Source organism: Microcebus murinus, chromosome 1, assembly GCF_040939455.1.
Source record: "Microcebus murinus isolate Inina chromosome 1, M.murinus_Inina_mat1.0, whole genome shotgun sequence".
NCBI classification, from domain to species: domain Eukaryota; kingdom Metazoa; phylum Chordata; class Mammalia; order Primates; family Cheirogaleidae; genus Microcebus; species Microcebus murinus.
Genome location: NC_134104.1, coordinates 144,038,252 through 144,058,087, shown reverse-complemented (window position 1 = coordinate 144,058,087; position 19,836 = coordinate 144,038,252). Strand labels below are relative to the sequence as shown.

General features: G+C 36.1%; 1 protein-coding gene across 21 annotated transcripts in view; it reads left to right on the top strand.

Annotated features, from left to right (window-relative positions):
* The window catches only part of LRRFIP2 (LRR binding FLII interacting protein 2), a 117,774-nt gene that overhangs the window by 76,015 nt on the left and 21,923 nt on the right, over positions 1 to 19,836 (top strand). For 7 of the 21 annotated variants that reach the window (XM_020285544.2, XM_020285561.2, XM_020285562.2 and 4 more), the window contains 4 exons: positions 3,627 to 3,671; positions 5,117 to 5,233; positions 9,027 to 9,098; positions 17,154 to 17,324. In XM_020285544.2, coding sequence (XP_020141133.1) covers positions 3,627 to 3,671; positions 5,117 to 5,233; positions 9,027 to 9,098; positions 17,154 to 17,324 — 405 coding nt within the window. Of the gene's footprint in view, positions 1 to 3,626; positions 3,672 to 5,116; positions 5,234 to 9,026; positions 9,150 to 17,153; positions 17,325 to 19,836 lie in introns of all 21 variants that reach the window. The other 14 variants (XM_020285542.2, XM_012745387.3, XM_020285539.2 and 11 more) reach the window with 2 other exon arrangements.

Here is a 19,836-nt window from a genome sequence, read left to right as displayed (position 1 = left end):
CAAGTCATTCCCAGGAAATAATTGCCCTTTTTATTAATTTGCTTAGTGACCTCTTTTTTTCCCCATAGGCATCGACAGCTAAATTTATTGTATACACCAGTTCTTTTAAAAGCCTTGAATTCTATCAGCCTCTAATTTGTGTTTAAATTAGTGGTTATGTCCTACTTTCATTTATTTCTTGGTGATTTATTTTAGAGACTACATGGAACTGAAAAAGACAGTTTTTATTTATTTATCTTTTTTTTGTTTTGTTTTGTTTTTGAGACGTAGTCTCACTCTGTCACTCCAGGTAAAGTGTGGTGGTATCATCATAGCTCACTGCAATCTCAAACTTCTGGGCTCAAGTTAGAAGCCACAGCCTCCTCTGAAGTAGGTGGGACTACAGGCACCGGTGCCCGGCTGATTATTTTCTATTTTTAGTAGAGACGGGGTCTCAATGTTGCTCAGGCTGGTCTCAAACTCCTGAGTTCAAGTGATCCACCCACCTCGCCCTCCTAGAGTGCTGGGATTACAGGCGTGAGCCACCTTGCCCAAAAGACGGTTTTAAAAATCTCCCTCTGTCTCTATTGATTAAATGTACCTAACATAAGTAAAAGATTTTCTAGAGCAGGGGTTTGCAAATCTTGCCAGCCTCTTATTATTTTACAGCCTGCAAGGCACTGGTTTTTATATTTTTAAATGGCTATGTAAGTACCTTTATAATATCCTTACTTTTGTCTCTTGGCAAAGCCTAAAATATTTGCTAGTCCCCTCTCCAGAGCAAAAAACTTACTCTAAAAGTATTTCTTTTAAAGGGCATGCTATAACTCAGCTCATCTTGTAAGACAAATAAAAAGGGGACTTGATGTTCGTAAATGTCCCCTTTGCCTTCTACTTTTTTTTTTTTTAAGGTGACTGATTTTAAAGTGCTGACAATGAATTTTAGAGTTCTAAGACATTTTATGGCTACCCCATCGTGGACCAGATATTTATTTGCAGGCTGATACTTTATAACTTCTGAGGTAGGAGGTGCTGAAAAGTGTTCTAGCCCCTGTTTCTGCAAGATTATATAATATTTATGGACTCTAGCCTCTTGTTTTCTTTTGCATTGGCTTTGTTTCTGTTCTGTAAGTCAAGCTAGAGTAAAAGAAACAAATGTAAATGTGCTAACTTAAATTTTGCTGATTATTAATAATTAAACCCATTTCCTCAGCCATTTTTGGCTTTAGGAAATTATTAAAATTGATTGGTCTCTTCTTTTCTGTGGTAGGTGAATCAGATATTTTTTCAAACAAACTACAGTTTAGTACCTTAATATAGCAAACATGATTAAATTTTATTTCATTTACAAAGCTTTTTTAGGATCTGGCAGACTCTGTCAGCATCATGAACTTGTCATTGTAATGTAGCTATGTGTAGACCTCCTGGCTATTGGATCCCCTGAGACTTTTAGAATACCAGGTTTCAACTAGCTTTTTGTCTAAATGGAAGACAGCACATAATATAGCACAAGTAAGAACTGAAGAATCTCTGCCCAAGTCACTGCAGCCAAAATAAGTGGACTGCGGCATGACTGCTCTTGGCATTTTTTGCTGCCTTAACAATCCCTGAGGTTTGGCGCATGATCAGTTTGGGTTGCGACAGTTGGGATCTGTCAGAAGACAGTGAAAGCGATAGAATCAACGTTGCCATGGACTAGTTCAGTGATGCAGCCTCTGAAATGTAAGATTATTCCAAGGTGACATTTTATTTAAAAAATGGGTGGATTTGGGGGTCATTTTTGTGAGAGGTGGGTATGGAGAAAGGATTTCAAATAAACTTAAAAGAGTGTTTTAATTTTGAATGAATGCTGTTTGCTTTTCTTTTTTAATTCATTAGCAGAAAAGAGTTGGAAAATACTCTGAGGAAAACAAGCAGTTATTCAGATTTTTCTTTCACCTTGAAGAATAACACATTAAATATTAGGTACTACATTTTACTAGTACAGATGTGATGGAGGATTATTCCTTTTTATGGTAATACAATATTAAATTTTGACCACTGTTATTGCATGTTTTAAAATATTTCATATGTTCTTTAAAAATATCAAAATGAACTAAAATCAATTTTGCTTTGAGAGTATTATAGCAAGAAGTAACAAAAAGTTAAATATCTTAAAAACAGTATTTGTATTACTGATCTGGTACTTATCATAATAAAAGGTATTCATAAATATGAATGTGGGTAATAAAAGGAACACCAAAAAGTTTCAAATATGAGGAAGTTAGGGTCAAGTGATGTGAATAGAGCCAGAAATAATGACTTCCATGTTTTAATAATTAGCTGAGGAAGATTTTCAGATCTCTTCTCTAGATTGGGCTGGGAAGGTTGGTTTAGTAGTTGGAGTTTATTTAAATCCCTTTGTGACTTTTTTCCTCTAGTGGTATTTGGGATAGTATATGCAGGTAAATAGTGTGAACACTGGATTTAAAATTCACAAAACTAAGGTTTGTGAATGCTCTGACATTTGGTAGTTGTTTAACCTTCAGTAGCATCTTTCACTTCTGAATTTCATTCTCCTTAGCTATAAAGTCAGAGTTTTAAATTAGACTTTTAAGGCACTTTCCTTCTTGAAACACTGAAACAACAACTTTAAGGCCTGTCAACATAAGATAGATTAATTCAATTATAAGTTGACATAATAGGCTCCTATGAAGCTGTTAAAATAAATAAGGTAAGTCTGTTAGTACAGATGGGGTATGATTTATTCACTTACCCAACACATTTTGAGTTCTGTGGTAGGAGCCATTCTTGGTCCTAGGAATACAGAAAAGAAAATACAGTCATAGAGCTTACATTGAGACAGATCAGACAACAAATAGTGAATAAATATCATAGTGTCAGGGAGTGATAAATGCTTTGAAGAAAAATGAAGTCCTTTCTCAAATCTTTGAGACTTGGTGAGGTGGAAAAGAAGATATAGAATATGTGTGGTGTACACTGTTAGAATTTTTTATAGACTTGGGAGTTGGTTGCCCTTGAAGATTGGTGGTCAGGGTATGTGTGGTAGAGAGGAAGGCCTAACATACTCTTCTGTGCTGTTTGATTTTTTTTTTCCTTTGGCCATGTGTGCATGTATTACTTAAAAAAACAAAAACCAAAAAATCCTTAACGATGTGGGGGAAAATATTTTGATGATCTTTAACATGCTTTACTCCAGTCTGAACTTTTTTGGCTAAGTATACTAGTCTTATCTGTGTGTCCTAATAATGTTTAGAAATAAAGTCTTTTGGCTTTTGTTTTTATCAGACTTTCCTTTTGATATGTAGAAGTGTTTTTGTATTAACATTTGCAGTGCTAAAACTTGAGTTTATAAATAGCTTTCTTTAATGTACTTTAAATACTATGTAAAGAAAATTTATCTAAAAGTTCTAAACTTTTGAGTAAATACAGCTTGTTTACTCCACGTGTTTTTAAGGATAAGAAGTAAAATTCTTGACATTTTATCTTATGTGAAACTGAATTTTTTATTTCAGTTTAGTATGTTTATTTTTAGGTTTCAAACATCATTGAATTTGGAGAACTCAAATAAGATCACTTATTTTTTTTCCCCTAAAAAGTCACCATGTTAAGCATTTTTTCTGATTTTTATCTCTGTTCTTTTCTAGTTGGATGAAAAATCTGACAAACAGTATGCTGAAAATTATACCAGAGTGAGTATATAAATTCCTAAAGGAATTAAATTCTCAAGGTCAATTAAACTTACTATCTATGACTTATTCATTCTTTATTTTACAACAATTGGTCTGATGGAGTTACTCTTCCTCCTTCATCTATTTCCTGTCCTTGACCCTCCAAAATTCCTCCGAAGTTAAATCATGTGAAGCTCTGGGAACAGAAAAGATACTGCATTTTATTTCCTTGAATGTGTCACCTCTTAAGCTTTTTGCTGCTCTTTTGATTTTCATTCCTCTAGAAATTGATCCTGAGAAGAAGTGATTGAGAATGATGTGTCTTTAGAAATGGTGGTGATAAACTCTGAGACTTTTAAAAATTCTTTTATAGATAAAATATTTCTTGAAGTAAAATAACTTTCTAGGAGTTGCTTTCTGTTAAAGTCTCTTTCTTCTAAAAATATTTTTAGAAAGTCAATTAAGGAAATGGTTTATCAGGATTAATTTTATACTATACCCAAGAAAGATAAATCAGCTCTGTCCAATAAAAATTTGAACTTACATTTATGCTTACAAGTATAGCCACATTAAAAATGTAAAAAGAAACAGGTAAAATTAAGTAATATATTTTATTTAACCCAAATATCCTAAATATTTCAATATATAGTCAGTATGAAAAATTATTAATGAGATATAGTTCATTCTTTTTTTCTACACTAAGCTTTCAAAATCTGGTATGTATTTTAAACTAGATCTCAGTTTGGACTAACCAGATTTCAAGTGCTCAATGGCTGCATGTGGCCAATGGCTAGTACATTGGACATCACAGATCCATGCTGTTTATTAATCAATAGCATAATCTCATGTTTAAACTAATTTTGGGAAAAGCAGTATAAATTCATAGCAATACACAGTATTGCTGCTGTTAGCTGCAAATAGTATCTCTGTCTTTATCAACAAAGTATTAGAAAAAGAGGACATTTCTGAGAAATAGTTTCAGGAACTAAATTGGGGAAGGGCTAACTAGCACACCAGTTATAAATTTCTAAAATTGCTTTAAATTAATCTGATGTACTCACCCCAGTGCTGTTTACAGTACAGCAAAGATAAACTTAGAAAAGAAACAACTCCCATTAAAACTGTTTCCTTTTTGGTTGTTATGAATTCTAGATTCTGATAAGGTGTTTTGAGTTAATGAAATTATGCTCTGAGTACCTCCCCCCCCCCAAAACCAATCTAAATTGCCCATTGATTATACTTGATAACTTCCTCACCTGAAGCCCACATCTGCCCCCACCACCCTGCCCCATTTTTAGTTCTCACAGCAAACATTTTTAAAAGAACAAGACTTTCTGTCCAAATGACACATCAAATAAAAAAAAATAAAATAAAATAAATTCTGTCCAAATGACACATCAAATAAAATAAAATAAAATAAAATAAAATAAAAGAACAAGACTTACAAGTGTCATATTTCTCTCTAGCCTTCATCTCGAAATTCTGCCTCAGCAACAACCCCTTTAAGTGGAAACTCATCCAGACGAGGAAGCGGGGACACCAGCAGCTTAATAGATCCAGACACCTCCTTAAGTGAATTGCGGGTAAACCACAGCTTTTGGTTTTTTAAAAACAGTCTTTTGGCTTCTTGGTAGTATACTGGAACTTTTAACATTTAGTGTGACTTAGTAGAAAGAAAGAATATGAGTTCTTTCAAAAATGTTAACACAGTTAACATATATGTCTCAGGTGTTTCAGAACCTGAAAGGGAAGGAGATTCGTTAATTCTTTTTTCTTTCCGGAAAATTTGATGATATTGGAATGAATTCTGCTGATTTACAGATGCCAAAAAAACTTTGTAATGTATGTAAAAGTAATTCTCTCAGAACTATTTGGCCATATTTTAAATGGAAAATATGTGGATGTACAATGAACCAGACTGTGGGAACTTTTAAATTTATTTTTATTTTACTGGGTTTTTTAGAGACAGGGTCTTGCTCTGTGACCCAGGCTGTAGTGCAGTAGCATGATCATAGCTCACTGTAACTTTGAACTCCTGGGCTCCAGGGATCCTCCTGCCTCAGCCCCCCAAGTAGCTGGGACTATAGGTGCACTCCACTATCACTGGCTAATTTTATTTTTTTTGGTAGAGATGGTATCTCATTATGTTGCCCAGGGTGGTCTTGAACTCCTGGGCTCAAGTCATCTTCCTGCCTTAGCCTCCTAAAGTGCTCGGATCACAGGCACGAACTACTGCACCTGGTCCCACACTTTTGAGCCATTATGATGTTATTTGGCTGCTAGAATATAGTTATCTCTCAGTGTTTCATAGTATTAGAAGTGTCATGATATTTGGGTAACAGAAATACTTAAGATATTGAAAAGCTTATTTGACCCATTAGTTGAGTCTTTGTCTTTATTAACTTTTTTCTGTTTTGTTTTGGAGACAGAGTCTTGCTCTGTTGCCTGGGCTAAAGTGCAGTAGCCTCACCATAGCTCACTGCAACCTCCAACTCCTGGGCTCAAGTGATCCTTTTGCCTCAGCCTCCTGAGTAGCTGGGACTATAGGTGTGTACCACCACACCTACCTATTTTTTTTATATTTTTAGTAGAGATGGGATCTTGCTCTTGCTCAGGCTGGTCTTGAGCTTCTGACCTCAAGCAATCCTCCTGCCTTGGCCTCCCAGAATACTAGGATAACAGGTGTGAGCTACTGTGCCTGACCTTTATTAACTTTTTTATTTGGAAGATGAGAACTTTAAAAAATATATTTGAATGTTCATTTGCTGAACCTGCTATTTGTGAAGAATGGGGGAAGGGTAGTGAGAAAAATTGCCTTCATTCATTCATTCATTCATTCATTCATTCAATATTTATTGAGCACTTGGCCCTGAAGATTTAGATAGCAAACATATTCTGGCCTTTAGGAGGTCACTGTCTCATAGGGAAAGCAAACTGATACAAACCAATAATACTAGGTAGTGTGATACTATGGTGGTAGCAATAATGGGGCTAAGGTATTTCAGAAAAGTGTCATGTAAATTGGACTAGGAGAAGAGATAACAAAAGACTTTGCAGAAAAGACAAACTCTGGGCTAAGGTTTGAAGGAAGAAGAAAAATTAACCAGGCAAAGAGATTGGAAGGCAAAGGCTTTCTCAGAGAGAGAGATGCATTCAGAGAGCCAGCAAGTTATCTGTACAGCAGAGTTGCCAGAGGATAAGATGTGAAGTGAAGTGAGGAGTAGTGGTGAGTGAGAGAGAGGGCTGGAGAAGTAGCAAGTGGCCAAGTCACAAAGTGTCTTGTATGCTAGCCTGAAAGGAATTCAGTTTTACCCTGACAATTATGGGATATTAAATAGGGGAGAGATTTGCATTCTTAATAACTTTGAACACAGTTTGGAGGAAGCATTGGAGGCCAGGAGAATAGTAACCCTGTGGTTGAACAATGAGAATGAAGTGAGCAAGTCAAAACTGTGAGGGGAGAAAATGTAAGAAACTAACTCTGAAGTGAATATGAGACTGGGAGTTAGTTGGGCAATAGATATGGAAAGATAGAAGTTTAAGAGAAGGTTTTTGCTTTCTTTTAAAGGTGCGATTATTATTTTCATTGGTTGGATGGAGCCAGTAGAGAGAGAAGTTGAAGGTTGAGGAGGGAGAGAGGGTAACTGACAGAGCAGAGTGGGTGAGAGGAGCGTCCAGGGCTCAGATGGATGGGCTTGACTAGACTGGAGGTCACCTCCCACTGACATAGTAGATGAGGTAGGGACAGGTGATCACTAAGATTGTGTAGGTATGATAAGAAGAGGAGTCTGGCTTGTGAAATGGGCTGCCTGTGAAAGTTGGCTGGGGGTTAGGAGAAGATGGAGAGGTTTAGGATAGTAGCAGAGAAAGAGAGCTGACCCAGGCCAGCATGGGCATGACTTTGAAGGTGTCATTATTGTTATTTATTTTTTTGAGACAGAGTCTGACTCTATCACCCAGTCTAGAGTGCAGTGCTGTCATCATAGCTCACTCAGCCTCAAATTCCTGGGCTCAAGTGATCCTCCTGCCTCAGCCTCCCGAGTAGCTGGGACTACAGGCATGTGTCACAATGCCCAGCTAATTTTTCTATTTTTAGTAGAGATGGGGTCTCACTCTTGCTCAAGCTGGTTTCAAACTCCTGACCTCAAGCAATCCTCCTGCCTTGGCCTCCCAGAGTAGTAGGATTACAGGCATGAGCCCATGCCTGGCCAGTGTCATTATATATTGAGCTCTTATTATGTACTAGGCATAAATGCTGGAGGTGGAAAGCTGAATAAGATAAACACTTGCCTTTATATGCTACATTCTAGTTGGACAAAAGGACACAAGGACAGGCCTTCCAGCCTTAGACCTAGCTTGCTTCTGTCACACAGCTTGTCACTTACTTTTCTTTCATGAGAGAATGACCTCTTGAAGGAAGTGAGATTTTTGTATCCTGGCACCTGACACCTAATAGGCCCTCTGTAAATTCTTTTGAATGAATCAATGAGTAAAAGACAGACCAACACACCAGGGAGGGAACGAAGGGGGCAGGGAAAGTATAATAACAAAAATGTGTATAATCAGCCTTTAATAATTGATCCTGTCTGTAATTGCAGAATTGTATTAATATTTAGGGCCCTGTGGCAGTTATTTCCCACCTAAAACAGGCATCCAGAATAAACCTTATATAACAGGGTTGGGCACAAGGGAAACAAAATTTTCCATTTAAAATTTGACCTGTTTAACTTTTCTTATAAGGATTATGGTAACATTTGGAGCATATGCATTTCTCATTGTTTAAATTCTCATTTAAATGGTGTTCTTGGGATAAAATATTTCATTTGACATTGTGTTCAAAATGCTGTGTTTAATTTGCCTCCCTTTACTTCCTTTCTTCCAAGTTAATTGTAGTTAGTAGCCAAGTCATTGAAAGATAACTTTGTTTATAATCATGTATTATACTTTTTAAAACTTATGCATGGATGAGTAAAATTTGCTGCTTACAATTAATTTACCATATATTTTGCTAGTTCTATGTAAAACATTATGCGAAAAATTTAAATGGTTTAAAAATTTTGAATTGTGTTAAAAATGTTATAATTTATATAGCTTTTTTCCATATACAGCCCTGCCCCCATTTGCTATGTTGTTTTCAGTAGAATTTAATACCAAGACAGTGTTTAACCCTGTATTGATTACTCCAGACTTCGTCTCAGCCCCACTATCATCTGGCCTGTTTGCCCCTTTCAGTGGTTTGGAGTAGGAGTTATGTTTTTGTATTTGTATTTCTCTTCTGGAGTATACAAAAGCAAGTCATATTTCATCTGATTTCTTTGAGACTTAAGATATGTTTGTGCATGGTTTTATGCAATGGTTCATTCCTATGTCCTGCAGGATATCTATGACCTTAAGGACCAGATACAGGATGTAGAAGGGAGATACATGCAGGGGCTTAAAGAACTAAAGGTATCAGGGCCCATTCTGCAGCCCACGCATGCTGTGTATGCAGAAGTGTTGGTAATGGTGGTTTCATGAGTTCTATTAACCAACTGCACATAGCTTTACTAACAATGTTTGTCTTTCAAGCATGTGCTTAACCTGCAAAGCATAGGAGAAATGAACTTTTAATCTCTGCTTATATGTAAATGTCTCGTATTCAACAGGAGATATTATACCTTACAGTATTTTTTTTTTTTTTTTTTTTGAGACAGAGTCTCACTGTGTTGCTCCAGCTAGAGTGCAATGGCATCATCATAGCTCACTGCAACCTCAAACTCCTGGGCTCAGGTGATCTTCTTGCCTCAGCCTCCCAAGTAGCTGGGACAACAGGTGTTTGCCACCATGTCTGGCTAATTTTTTCTATTCTTAGTAGAGATGGGATCTTGCTCTTGCACAGCCTAGTCTAGAGCTCCTGACCTCAAGCTATCCTCCTGCCTTGGCTTCCCAGAGTGTTAGGATTACAGGCGTTAGCCACCGTGACTTGTCTATACCTTATAATTTTTAAACCTTGTAACATACTTGCATGTCCCTTGTCTTAGCCATACAAATTAAATTGGGCAAACGCCTAAAAAATACTAAGAATATATTTATTGAGAATTAGACCTTAAAATTCTAAATGAAAAAGTATTGTCTGTTTCTGTCACTAGATTCAGTCAATATTAAATGTAGGAGGAAGAAGCAAGTGAGAGAGCATTATTATAAATATCCCCTCTGGAAGAAGGAACCTTAAGGCAAGAGTCCTATATATTCTTTTTGTTTAGATTTTTCTTAAAACTTGTAAGTCAGAAAGGATTACACAGATCCTAGTGTCTTAAAGAATTTGGAAGTAAATTTAAGTGGGATTTATTTTTCCCAGGAGGAATAACTACCATTTTTCATTCCCAGGAGAAATAACTACCATTTTTCAATATGAATATGTGAGGCAGACATTCATATGTGGCATTTGGCTATCATGCTCTTTTTTTCCCTATGTTTCATTGTGAAGTTCAAGCCTGTTATGAAGAAACCCAAGGTTTCTCTGAACACATATGTGTCCAGATTTGAAATCGAAATCAGACCAGGTCTCTAAAAAAGCAAAAGCATCCAGAAAGGTAACTTAGGATATGCCCAAAGGACAAAGAATGGACCCTATGGACTAGGCTTTCATCATCCTCCCTCGCATGATTTGAAGCAGCCCAGCGACCAGCCAAAACCTTCATGCAGAGGGTATGATCTATAAGAAATTCACTGTTAAGACTCAGGACCAAAAAGGTGGGAAGTCTCTTGGGCAGTGCCCTCATATGAGGGAAGCCTGGAAACTGCTGATAGGGCAGTGCAGGGTTGTCAGTAAACTTCAGGAGAATTATAGAGTTAGTCAATGTTGTCATTTAGTCTGATCGTTCTAATCTTCAGGATTTAACCTCTCTTTTAAGATTTTAAAGACATGACTTTTGGAGATGTCTTGATTCAAGCAAATCTAGTACATTAAATAAATATGCTCATATTAAAGTATCATGTAACAATGTATCAGGAAAGCAGACAAGTGATTCAGAGACATTCTTACTGGCTTTTTCTTTTATTTAAAACATTTTTTTTCTTACATTTTAGATCTACCATGTATTGTTTTCTTTGTAGAATACAAAAGAACAGATTACATTTAAGATTTAAACAGATAAGATCCCATTTCTTAATGCACGCCAGTGTATAATTGAACTTGACTTCAGATTTTATCTTTGAAATGACTCTGTTAATTTTAAGAAAAATCATTTAAAAAGTCGTGTGATGTAGCCTATTAAGAAAGAATATTTGTTCATTGCTTATGACATTATTCTTGGTTACTATTGCCTTTGGGATGCTCTCACCCACTCTCCACTTCATCTTTCCTTTATTTATTTTTATTTATTTACTTATAGATTGATTGAGACAAAGTCTTGCTCTGTCCCCCTGGCTTGCAGTGGTGTCATCATAGCTCAGCACAACCCCAAACTCCTGGGCTCAAGCGATCCTCCTGCCTCAGCCTCCTGAGTAGCTAAGAATACCAGTTCATGCTACCACACCTGGCTAATTTTTTTCTATTTTTGGTAGAGGTGGGGTCTTGTTCTTGCTCAAGCTGGTCTCAACCTCCTGACCTCAAGCAATCCCCCTGCCTCAGCTTCCCAGATTGCTAGGATTACAGATGTGAGGCACCATACATGGTCTCATCTTTCCTTTAATCAGGAAAATTGCTCATTCATTACTATTACATCGTTTGCTGCATGCTGTACTACTGCATAGTGTGTATTATTACCCAGAAAATATAGTGAAATATTATTGTAAAACTTAAATGATGTAAAAGATCTATAATGATTTTATAAATTAAAGGACTAAACCCATTTTAAAAACTAGTAAGACTAGTTTTTGACTAAATTTTTGTATATAATTCCAGAAGTAAATAAAAGAACATAATAAATCTGTATCTGGTGACTGAAAGCATTCCAAGACATATTGAAAAAGGCAAATTGTAGAATAAAATGTAGCATATATAAATTGTGTTAAAATATAGATGGAGCCAAGGGTATATATGTAAATACTGTATATGGGTAAGAAGTGGCCTGAAACATACTCCACCAAACTGATAGCACTGGTGCTTATTTTTACCAAGCCGATGAAAATCTTAACATGTTTTGCTTAGGTACTTTTTAAAGCGGCTGTTATTTCAATTGATAGAGAACATTTTAGAATTACTGAAAATATTCTTTAAAAAATATAGGTTTACCATTTATTGACTATCTGACCAACCTTAAGTTACTTAGCCTCCCTGTCAGTTCTCTTATCTGTAAAATTAGGGATGATGAAAAATTGTACCTACCTTATGGAGTTACTAAAAGGATTAAATGCAGTAAGGTATGCAAAGAGCATATAAATGCTTAATGAGTGCTTACTATTATTTTTTTTTTTTTTGAGACAGAGTCTCACTTTGTTGTCCAGGCTAGAGTGAGTGCCGTGGCGTCAGCCTAGCTCACAGCAACCTCAAACTCCTGGGCTCGAGTGATCCTTCTGCCTCAGCCTCCCGAGTAGCTGGGACTACAGGCATGTGCCACTATGCCCGGCTAATTTTTTGTATATATATATCAGTTGGCCAATTAATTTCTTTCTGTTTATAGTAGAGACGGGGTCTCGCTCTTGCTCAGGCTGGTTTTGAACTCCTGACCTTGAGCAATCCGCCCGCCTCGGCCTCCCAAGAGCTAGGATTACAGGCGTGAGCCACAGCGCCCGGCCTTTACTATTATTATTAGGTATTATTGCTGTAACATTAGTCAAGAACCTACCTGAATGAGCAAAGAGAAAAAGTTTAGCCTTAAGAAATCCCCTTTATATATAGCCAGTACCATACTTCATATATGAATACTGAGCTACAAAGATGCGTTGGGTCACTGAACAGTTAAGATTTCTAATTAACTAAGGTCTGACCTCTACATAGCCTCATAGCACTGCTGATTTGAATTTGTACCTTCCCCAAATTATAAATTACTGTTTGTTAAAACCTTTGAGTTTAAGCAGAACAATCAAAATCATCAATTTTAAATTCTCAGAGGCCAGGGGTTGACTCTGTCCATTTCTAAAAATGTAGAATCCATAAATTCCTCTTGAGAATTTAAGAGGAAGTACACTTAATCCTCAATATACCTCCCTCAGGCTACTAGTAGCAGAGTCTCTGCCCCCTGATTAATCAGACCATAGAGGCACCAGTCTACTTCAGCGACCAGTAGTAGTGCCCTACATAATCTTGATTTGGCCAAAACAGACCCAGCTTTGGTAGATTTTGTTTTGTGAGAAACAGTCCAGGGTCCACTGAGGGTCCCAGCCTGAACTGATAATCTTTCACTCTCCTAAACTGCTGAAATATATATTGCCTTTATTAACTCTTGACATATAATTGACAGATAATTGATCATATTTATTTACTTAGCATGTGCCAGGTGCTGCAACAGGTGTTTTATGTTCAGTATCTCATAGGTTTGGAAATATTGATTAATTTTGTATAGTTTCATAGGCTGTTAACTAGGTTTTGAGATGTTGAGGACAAGAAAAATGTCTTACACATCTTTGTAAAAGTTATCTGAAATATGCACTTGGCTCATTTTTATTGATTAGTTTTAAGTTTAATTAAGGCCTTCCAGAAAATGTTCTTAAATATTGACCATGTTTTTGATGCTTAGAAGGATGGGAATAAGGAGAGAAATAGCTTTAACTTGAGTAATCCCAGAAAGAACTGTTGAGAGAAGAGTTAACAGGCTATAAGTGTAAGTCTTATCATCAGCTATACATTGGCAGATTTATGGAGTGTCTACTTTATGGAAGACACTAGGAATAATAATTATAAGATTATAATATTATAATAATAATAATTCTAGGATCATGTCCTAGAATTCAAGTAGTTCACAATGTTGTTGAGGATTTTGGTCACATAGTTGTGAGGCTTATTCTAGGGGTCTATGGGCATAGATCATCAAAGCTTAAATATTAACACAATGGCTTCAGAACTTCATCGTGCATCAGAATCACCTGGGGCTTATAAAATACAGATTGATGGATTCTACCCTCAGATTTTCTGATTCATTGGGTCTGGGATGGGGTTGAAAATTTGCATTTTTATCCAGTTCCCAAGTGATGCTGTTGCTGTTGCTCTGGAACTCATACTTTGAAAATCAGTGCCTTAAGAACATTTAAGTAAAACCAATTCCAAATAGGCATCAATATGTGAGTGAGATTAAAATCAGTACCTGGACACTTAAATTTAAAACAGCCTTTTGTGGTGTATTGTGTAAAGGAAGATTACGTTGCATAAATTTTATGTCAGGTTTATTGTGTCATATATTTTGTCCATGGATCTATTAATACTACTTGAGCTATCTTGGATTCTGGTGTTCATGCAGTTTGACACGGGACTGAGTTGCATTGAGGAATTTTTCCTGCTGTTAGACTTTCACATGGATGAGAATAATTCTAAATTCTGTATTATATTAAAATACCACTAAATTTAGACCATTATACAATTGACTTTGCTTGTATTCTTTCTTTTGGTTAAATTTGTTTCCAATCCTAATTTAAATCTTGCCTGTCAACCTAATTCTGGTTTATGAAGTATTAAAAGTGTGTGTGTGTGTATATGTATTAATATATATGTATTTTTATTGAGATACATACATACATTACATAAAAATTTACCTAAAGTGCAAAATTCAGTGGTTTTTAGCACAGTCACAGAGTTGTGCAACCATCACTGCAACCCAATTTTAGAACATTTTCATCATTTCAGAAAGAAACCCTGTACCCATTGGTAGTCATTCCCCATTCCTCCTCTTTCATTCCCACTCATATCCTGGGCAAGCACTAACTGTCTGTCTCTATAGATTTGCCTATTCTGGAGATTTCATATAAATACAATCATATAATATGTGGTCTTTTGTGACTGGCTTCCATTTAGCATGATGTTTTCAAGATTCATCTATGTTGTAACATGTAACATGTATCATGTAACATGTATTTCTTTTTAAATAGCTGGATAATATTTTACTGTATGGATGTACAACATTTTGTGTATCTGTTTGTCAATTGATAGGCGTTTGGGTTGTTTCTACTTTTTTGGCTATTATGAGTGAGTAATGCTGCTGTGAACATTTGTGTATAAGTTTTTGTTTAGATATATCTTTTTATTTCTCTTGGGTAGATAAGTAGGAATGGAATTGATGGGTCACATGGAAACTCTATGTTTAACATTTTGAGGAACTACTAAACTGTTTTCCAAAGTAACTGCACCATTTTACATTCCCACCAGCAATGTATGAGTTTCTAGTTTCTTCACATCCTCACTAACACTTATTATATCTTTTCTGTCTTTTTGATTATAGATTATAGCCATCCTAGTGGATGTGAAGTGGTATCTCATGGTTTTGATGTGCCATTTCTTTAATGATTAATGATACTGAGCATGTTTTCATGTGCTTATTGGCCATTTGTATATCTTCTTTGGAGAAATATCTATTCAAATCCTTGCCCATTTAAAAATTGATTTACATGTCTTTTATTGTTCAATTGTAAGAGTTTTTTATATATTCTGGATATAAGTCTTTTATCAGATATAATATTTACAAATATTTTCTCCCATTCTATGGATTGTCTTTTTACTTTAATGATATTTGGTATCATTTGCAGCATAAAAGTTTTAAATTTTGATATTTTGATGAAGCTTTTGTTTTTTTTTTGTTTTTTTTTTTTTGAGACAGAGTCTCGCTTTGTTGTCCAGGCTAGAGTGAGTGCCGTGGCGTCAGGCTAGCTCACAGCAACCTCAAACTGCTGGGCTCGAGCGATCCTTCTGCCTCAGCCTCCCGAGTAGCTGGGACTACAGGCATGAGCCACCATGCCCGGCTAATTTTTTTTTTATATACATATCAGTTGGCCAATTAATTTCTTTCTATTTATAGTAGAGACGGGGTCTCGCTCTTGCTCAGGCTGGTTTCGAACTCCTGACCTTGAGCAATCCGCCCGCCTCGGCTTCCCAGAGAGCTAGGATTACAGGCGTGAGCCACCGCGCCCGGCCTTTTGTTTTTTTTTTAATCAATAGTGCTTTTGGTATTGTATGTAAGAAACCATTGCCTATGCCAAGTTCATGAAGATTTACTCCTATATATTCTTCTAACAGTTTTATAGTTTTAGCTCTTACATTTAGATCTGTGGTCCATTTTGAGTTAATTTTTGTATGTGGTATGAGGTAGGAGTCCAACTGCATTCTTTTGTATGGGGGTTATCCAGTTGACCCAATGCCATTTATTCTTTTCCATTGAATTATGTAGACACCCTTGTCAGAATTAACTGATCATAAATTTAAGGGTTCTAGACTCTTAGTTCTGTTTCATTGATCTTGGTTTGATAAACATTTGTACTAGTATTTTTTGAGTTTTTTCCCAGAAGTGATTACATTTTCTATGTGAAACGTTTTTCTTTTTAGCTTTAAAAAAAGTTACTAGGCAGTAGAAATTACCAAATTAGATATACTTATTTTTTTTTTTTTTTTTTTTTTTTTTTTTTGAGACAGAGTCTCGGTTTGTTGCCCAGGCTAGAGTGAGTGCCGTGGCGTCAGCCTAGCTCACAGCAACTTCAAACTCCTGGGCTGGAGTGATCCTTCTGCCTCAGCCTCCCGGGTAGCTGGGACTACAGGCATGCGCCACCATGCCCAGCTAATTTTTTATATATATATCAGTTGGCCAATTAATTTCTTTCTATTGATAGTAGAGACGGGGTCTCGCTCTTGCTCAGGCTGGTTTTGAACTCCTGACCTTGAGCAATCCGCCCGCCTCGGCCTCCCAAGAGCTAGGATTACAGGCGTGAGCCACAGCGCCCGGCCAGATATACTTATTTTTTAAAATAACACACTTGTAAGCTATTTTAGGCAGAAAATTTTGAGGAATATAAGATTTTAGGCTTTTTGTGGTAGCTCTTTTTTTAGCATTCATTTTTGTTTGGCTTATTTAAAAATGATTATAATTTGGATAATTGCTAGAAAAAATGTACACATTTACATTGGTATTATTATGCAAGACAGAAAGTACTGAAAAGAAATGTCTAAGAAGTGGCAAAATTCAAATGAGTATGACGTTTACTTGTGTAAAGAGGCTGCATTCTGTTGTATCACTGCATTCTGAACACCAGTTTGTTAAAAACTATAGGAGTAATATTTCTGAAAATATTAATGAGTCTTCATTTTATGACTCTTACAAATATATGTTGTCTGCATTCCTTTTCATCTTTTCAGAGGCTACCTTGCTGCTTGATTTTTGTTTTCTTGGGGGGCAGAGAGCACATATTGTTCTTGGGAAGGCATTATTGGCTTATTATCATCTTCCTGTTTTATGTGCATGCCACTAAACAAGGTTCCCCAAACTGCTTGTATTTTGCAAAAATGCATCTTTATGTGTTTGTGCCAGTGCTATAATTTCCTGTTATATTGCATATATGCAGGAACATATTTTAGATATCAGGCTGATGACTTTAACTCTTTTTTAGGAGTCTTTGTCTGAAGTAGAAGAAAAATACAGGAAAGCCATGGTTTCTAATGCACAGTTAGACAACGAGAAGAACAATTTGATTTACCAAGTAGACACACTCAAGGATGTTATTGAAGAACAGGAGGAACAGATGGCAGAATTTTATAGAGAAAACGAAGAAAAATCAAAGGTAATTGCTCATCTTGTATTACACTATTCTCTTGGATCAGAAAAGAAAAACCTGCCATTTAAAAAGTGGTGGGATTGGTGGAAGATTCCAACATACTTACTTGGGAATGTTTCAGTCAAAACTGAATAGTCCAAGGGAATTGACAGAATATCATAAGATATTAAGCCCTGAAATATTTTCCTTTTTTAATTTAAAAAAAAATTATTTTCTTAAGGAAAAGTTTATGTCCTTCTTTGGGTTTCTGAAAATAGAACACAACTCAAGTTTTATCTTTATTTTCTATCTCTTAATTGGGACAATTAGAGTGAACTAATTTCTTCCTGTTGTTGTAAGTGGCCGGGACTCCCACAAAGCTCCAAAGACTCTCAGTAATGGTTCATTTATTTTATGAACTTCTAAAGGGTTCAGAAGAACCCATTTGCTAAATAATTGTAGAGAAGTCTTTAACCCATTATTTAAAAACAGCATTGTGGGTCAGAAATTGACAAATGTTTTCTTTAGAGGTTCATAAGCTATAATGTTAAAATGTACAGATGGAAAATAACAGCCACTGTCCAAGGTCCAGATTTGCTCTTTGACAGCTGCAGAAAACAAATTGGGTTGTTTTAAAAGCTTGTTAGACTTAGACTTTCTAAAGTGTTGATGTCAGTCCAAGCAGAGGACAAATGGATATTATTGGCAGAAATGAGTTGCTACTTCATTGCCAAAATTTAAAAAATCCAGAAAATAATTTATGAAATGTGTATTGATAAATTGTTAGAAAAAACAATTTGAATTTGCACATCATAACCTCTAAGGGGCCAGTATTATTACTGTAGTCTTTACAGGGATTTTTTTCCTTTGAGGACTAGAAATGCCCATTCCAATCTGTTTTGATCATGTTCAAAAAGTGTTAGAAAGTGTTTGCCAGGAGTTTAGGGGAGGGAGGAATGAATAGGCAGAACACAGAGGATTTTTAGGACAGTGATACTATTCAGTGTGATACTATAATGCTGGATATCTGTTATACATTTGTCCAAACCCATAAAATGTACAACACCAAGTGTGAACCCTAATGTAAACTATGGAATTTGGGTGATGATGGCATGTCAACATAGGTTTATCAGTTGAAACAAACATACCACTCTGGTGTGGGTTGTTGATAATAGGGGAGACTGTGAATGTGTGGGGACAAGGTGGGGGTGTACGTGGGGACTCTATACTTTCCACTTGATTTTACTGTGAACCTAAAACTGCTCTAAAAATGAGGTATATTAAAAAAAGGTTAGGATAAGAGGACTTGTGTTTAGATATGTGAAAAAGAGGGTGTTTTTATATTGGCTCCATAGTGGCCTGTTGAAAAGTATGATTTGATGGCAATAGGTGGTTTTCTCTTTGATTCTTCTTGTATCTAATGGGCCATTTTGGAGATTCTGAGCCATCATATACTTTACCTAGAGTCCTATGGACTCCTTTTTCGCTTTCTCACACATTTTCTTATCTATTTCTAGCTCTGTTTCTAGGAAATCAGAGGAAAATCTGATGCTAAGTATTTATTGGTACTAAAATGAGTTATCTTTCCATCTTCTCATATGTCCTCAATCATTTTTAAAAATAAAAAAAAACCCTGTGATTAACTATTTTAACCAACTTAGTTTTTCCCTCTATCATTTTCTAAGATACAGAGATAGCTTAGTATGCATAGAGTTTTTTAAAAATCTACTTTCAAACTTAAAATTCATAAGCTTTTTATTTATTTATTTATTTATTTTTTTTGAGACAGAGTCTCGCTTTGTTGCCCAGGCTAGAGTGAGTGCCGTGGCGTCAGCCTAGCTCACAGCAACCTCAAACTCCTGGGCTCGAGTGATCCTTCTGCCTCAGCCTCCCGGGTAGCTGGGACTACAGGCATGCGCCACCATGCCCGGCTAATTTTATATATATATATCAGTTGGCCAATTAATTTCTTTCTATTTATAGTAGAGACGGGGTCTCGCTCTTGCTCAGGCTGGTTTCGAACTCCTGACCTTGAGCAATCCGCCCGCCTCGGCCTCCCAAGAGCTAGGATTACAGGCGTGAGCCACAGCACCCGGCCTCATAAGCTTTTTAAAATACTCTGGAAATCAGTTTCCCATGCTGTGATGCAGAAGGCTTTTTGATAATCTCTCTCTCTCTAACATACATTTACCTTGAATGCTTTTGTTCTAGACAGATAATGTGTCATGCAGTAGAATGTTCACATTCAAATACAAAGAGGCTGGGTACTCTGGTATATTTCATGATAGCAGCAGATGGTGAGAATAGAGAAGGACCATTCAATAACAATAATAATGATACAATATTAATAACATTTTTCAAAATGCCTTTAGTGCTTCCTGTTGGAATTATGATAGCTATATTTTAAATATTGTCTCTATGACTACTTTAGAGACAGAATGCCTGATTGGGAATGTCTTGAGTATATTATTCTCTTAAAATAGCTATTCATTTTAATAGGATTACCTTATGTGACATTTTTAAAGTATGTTTTATTATG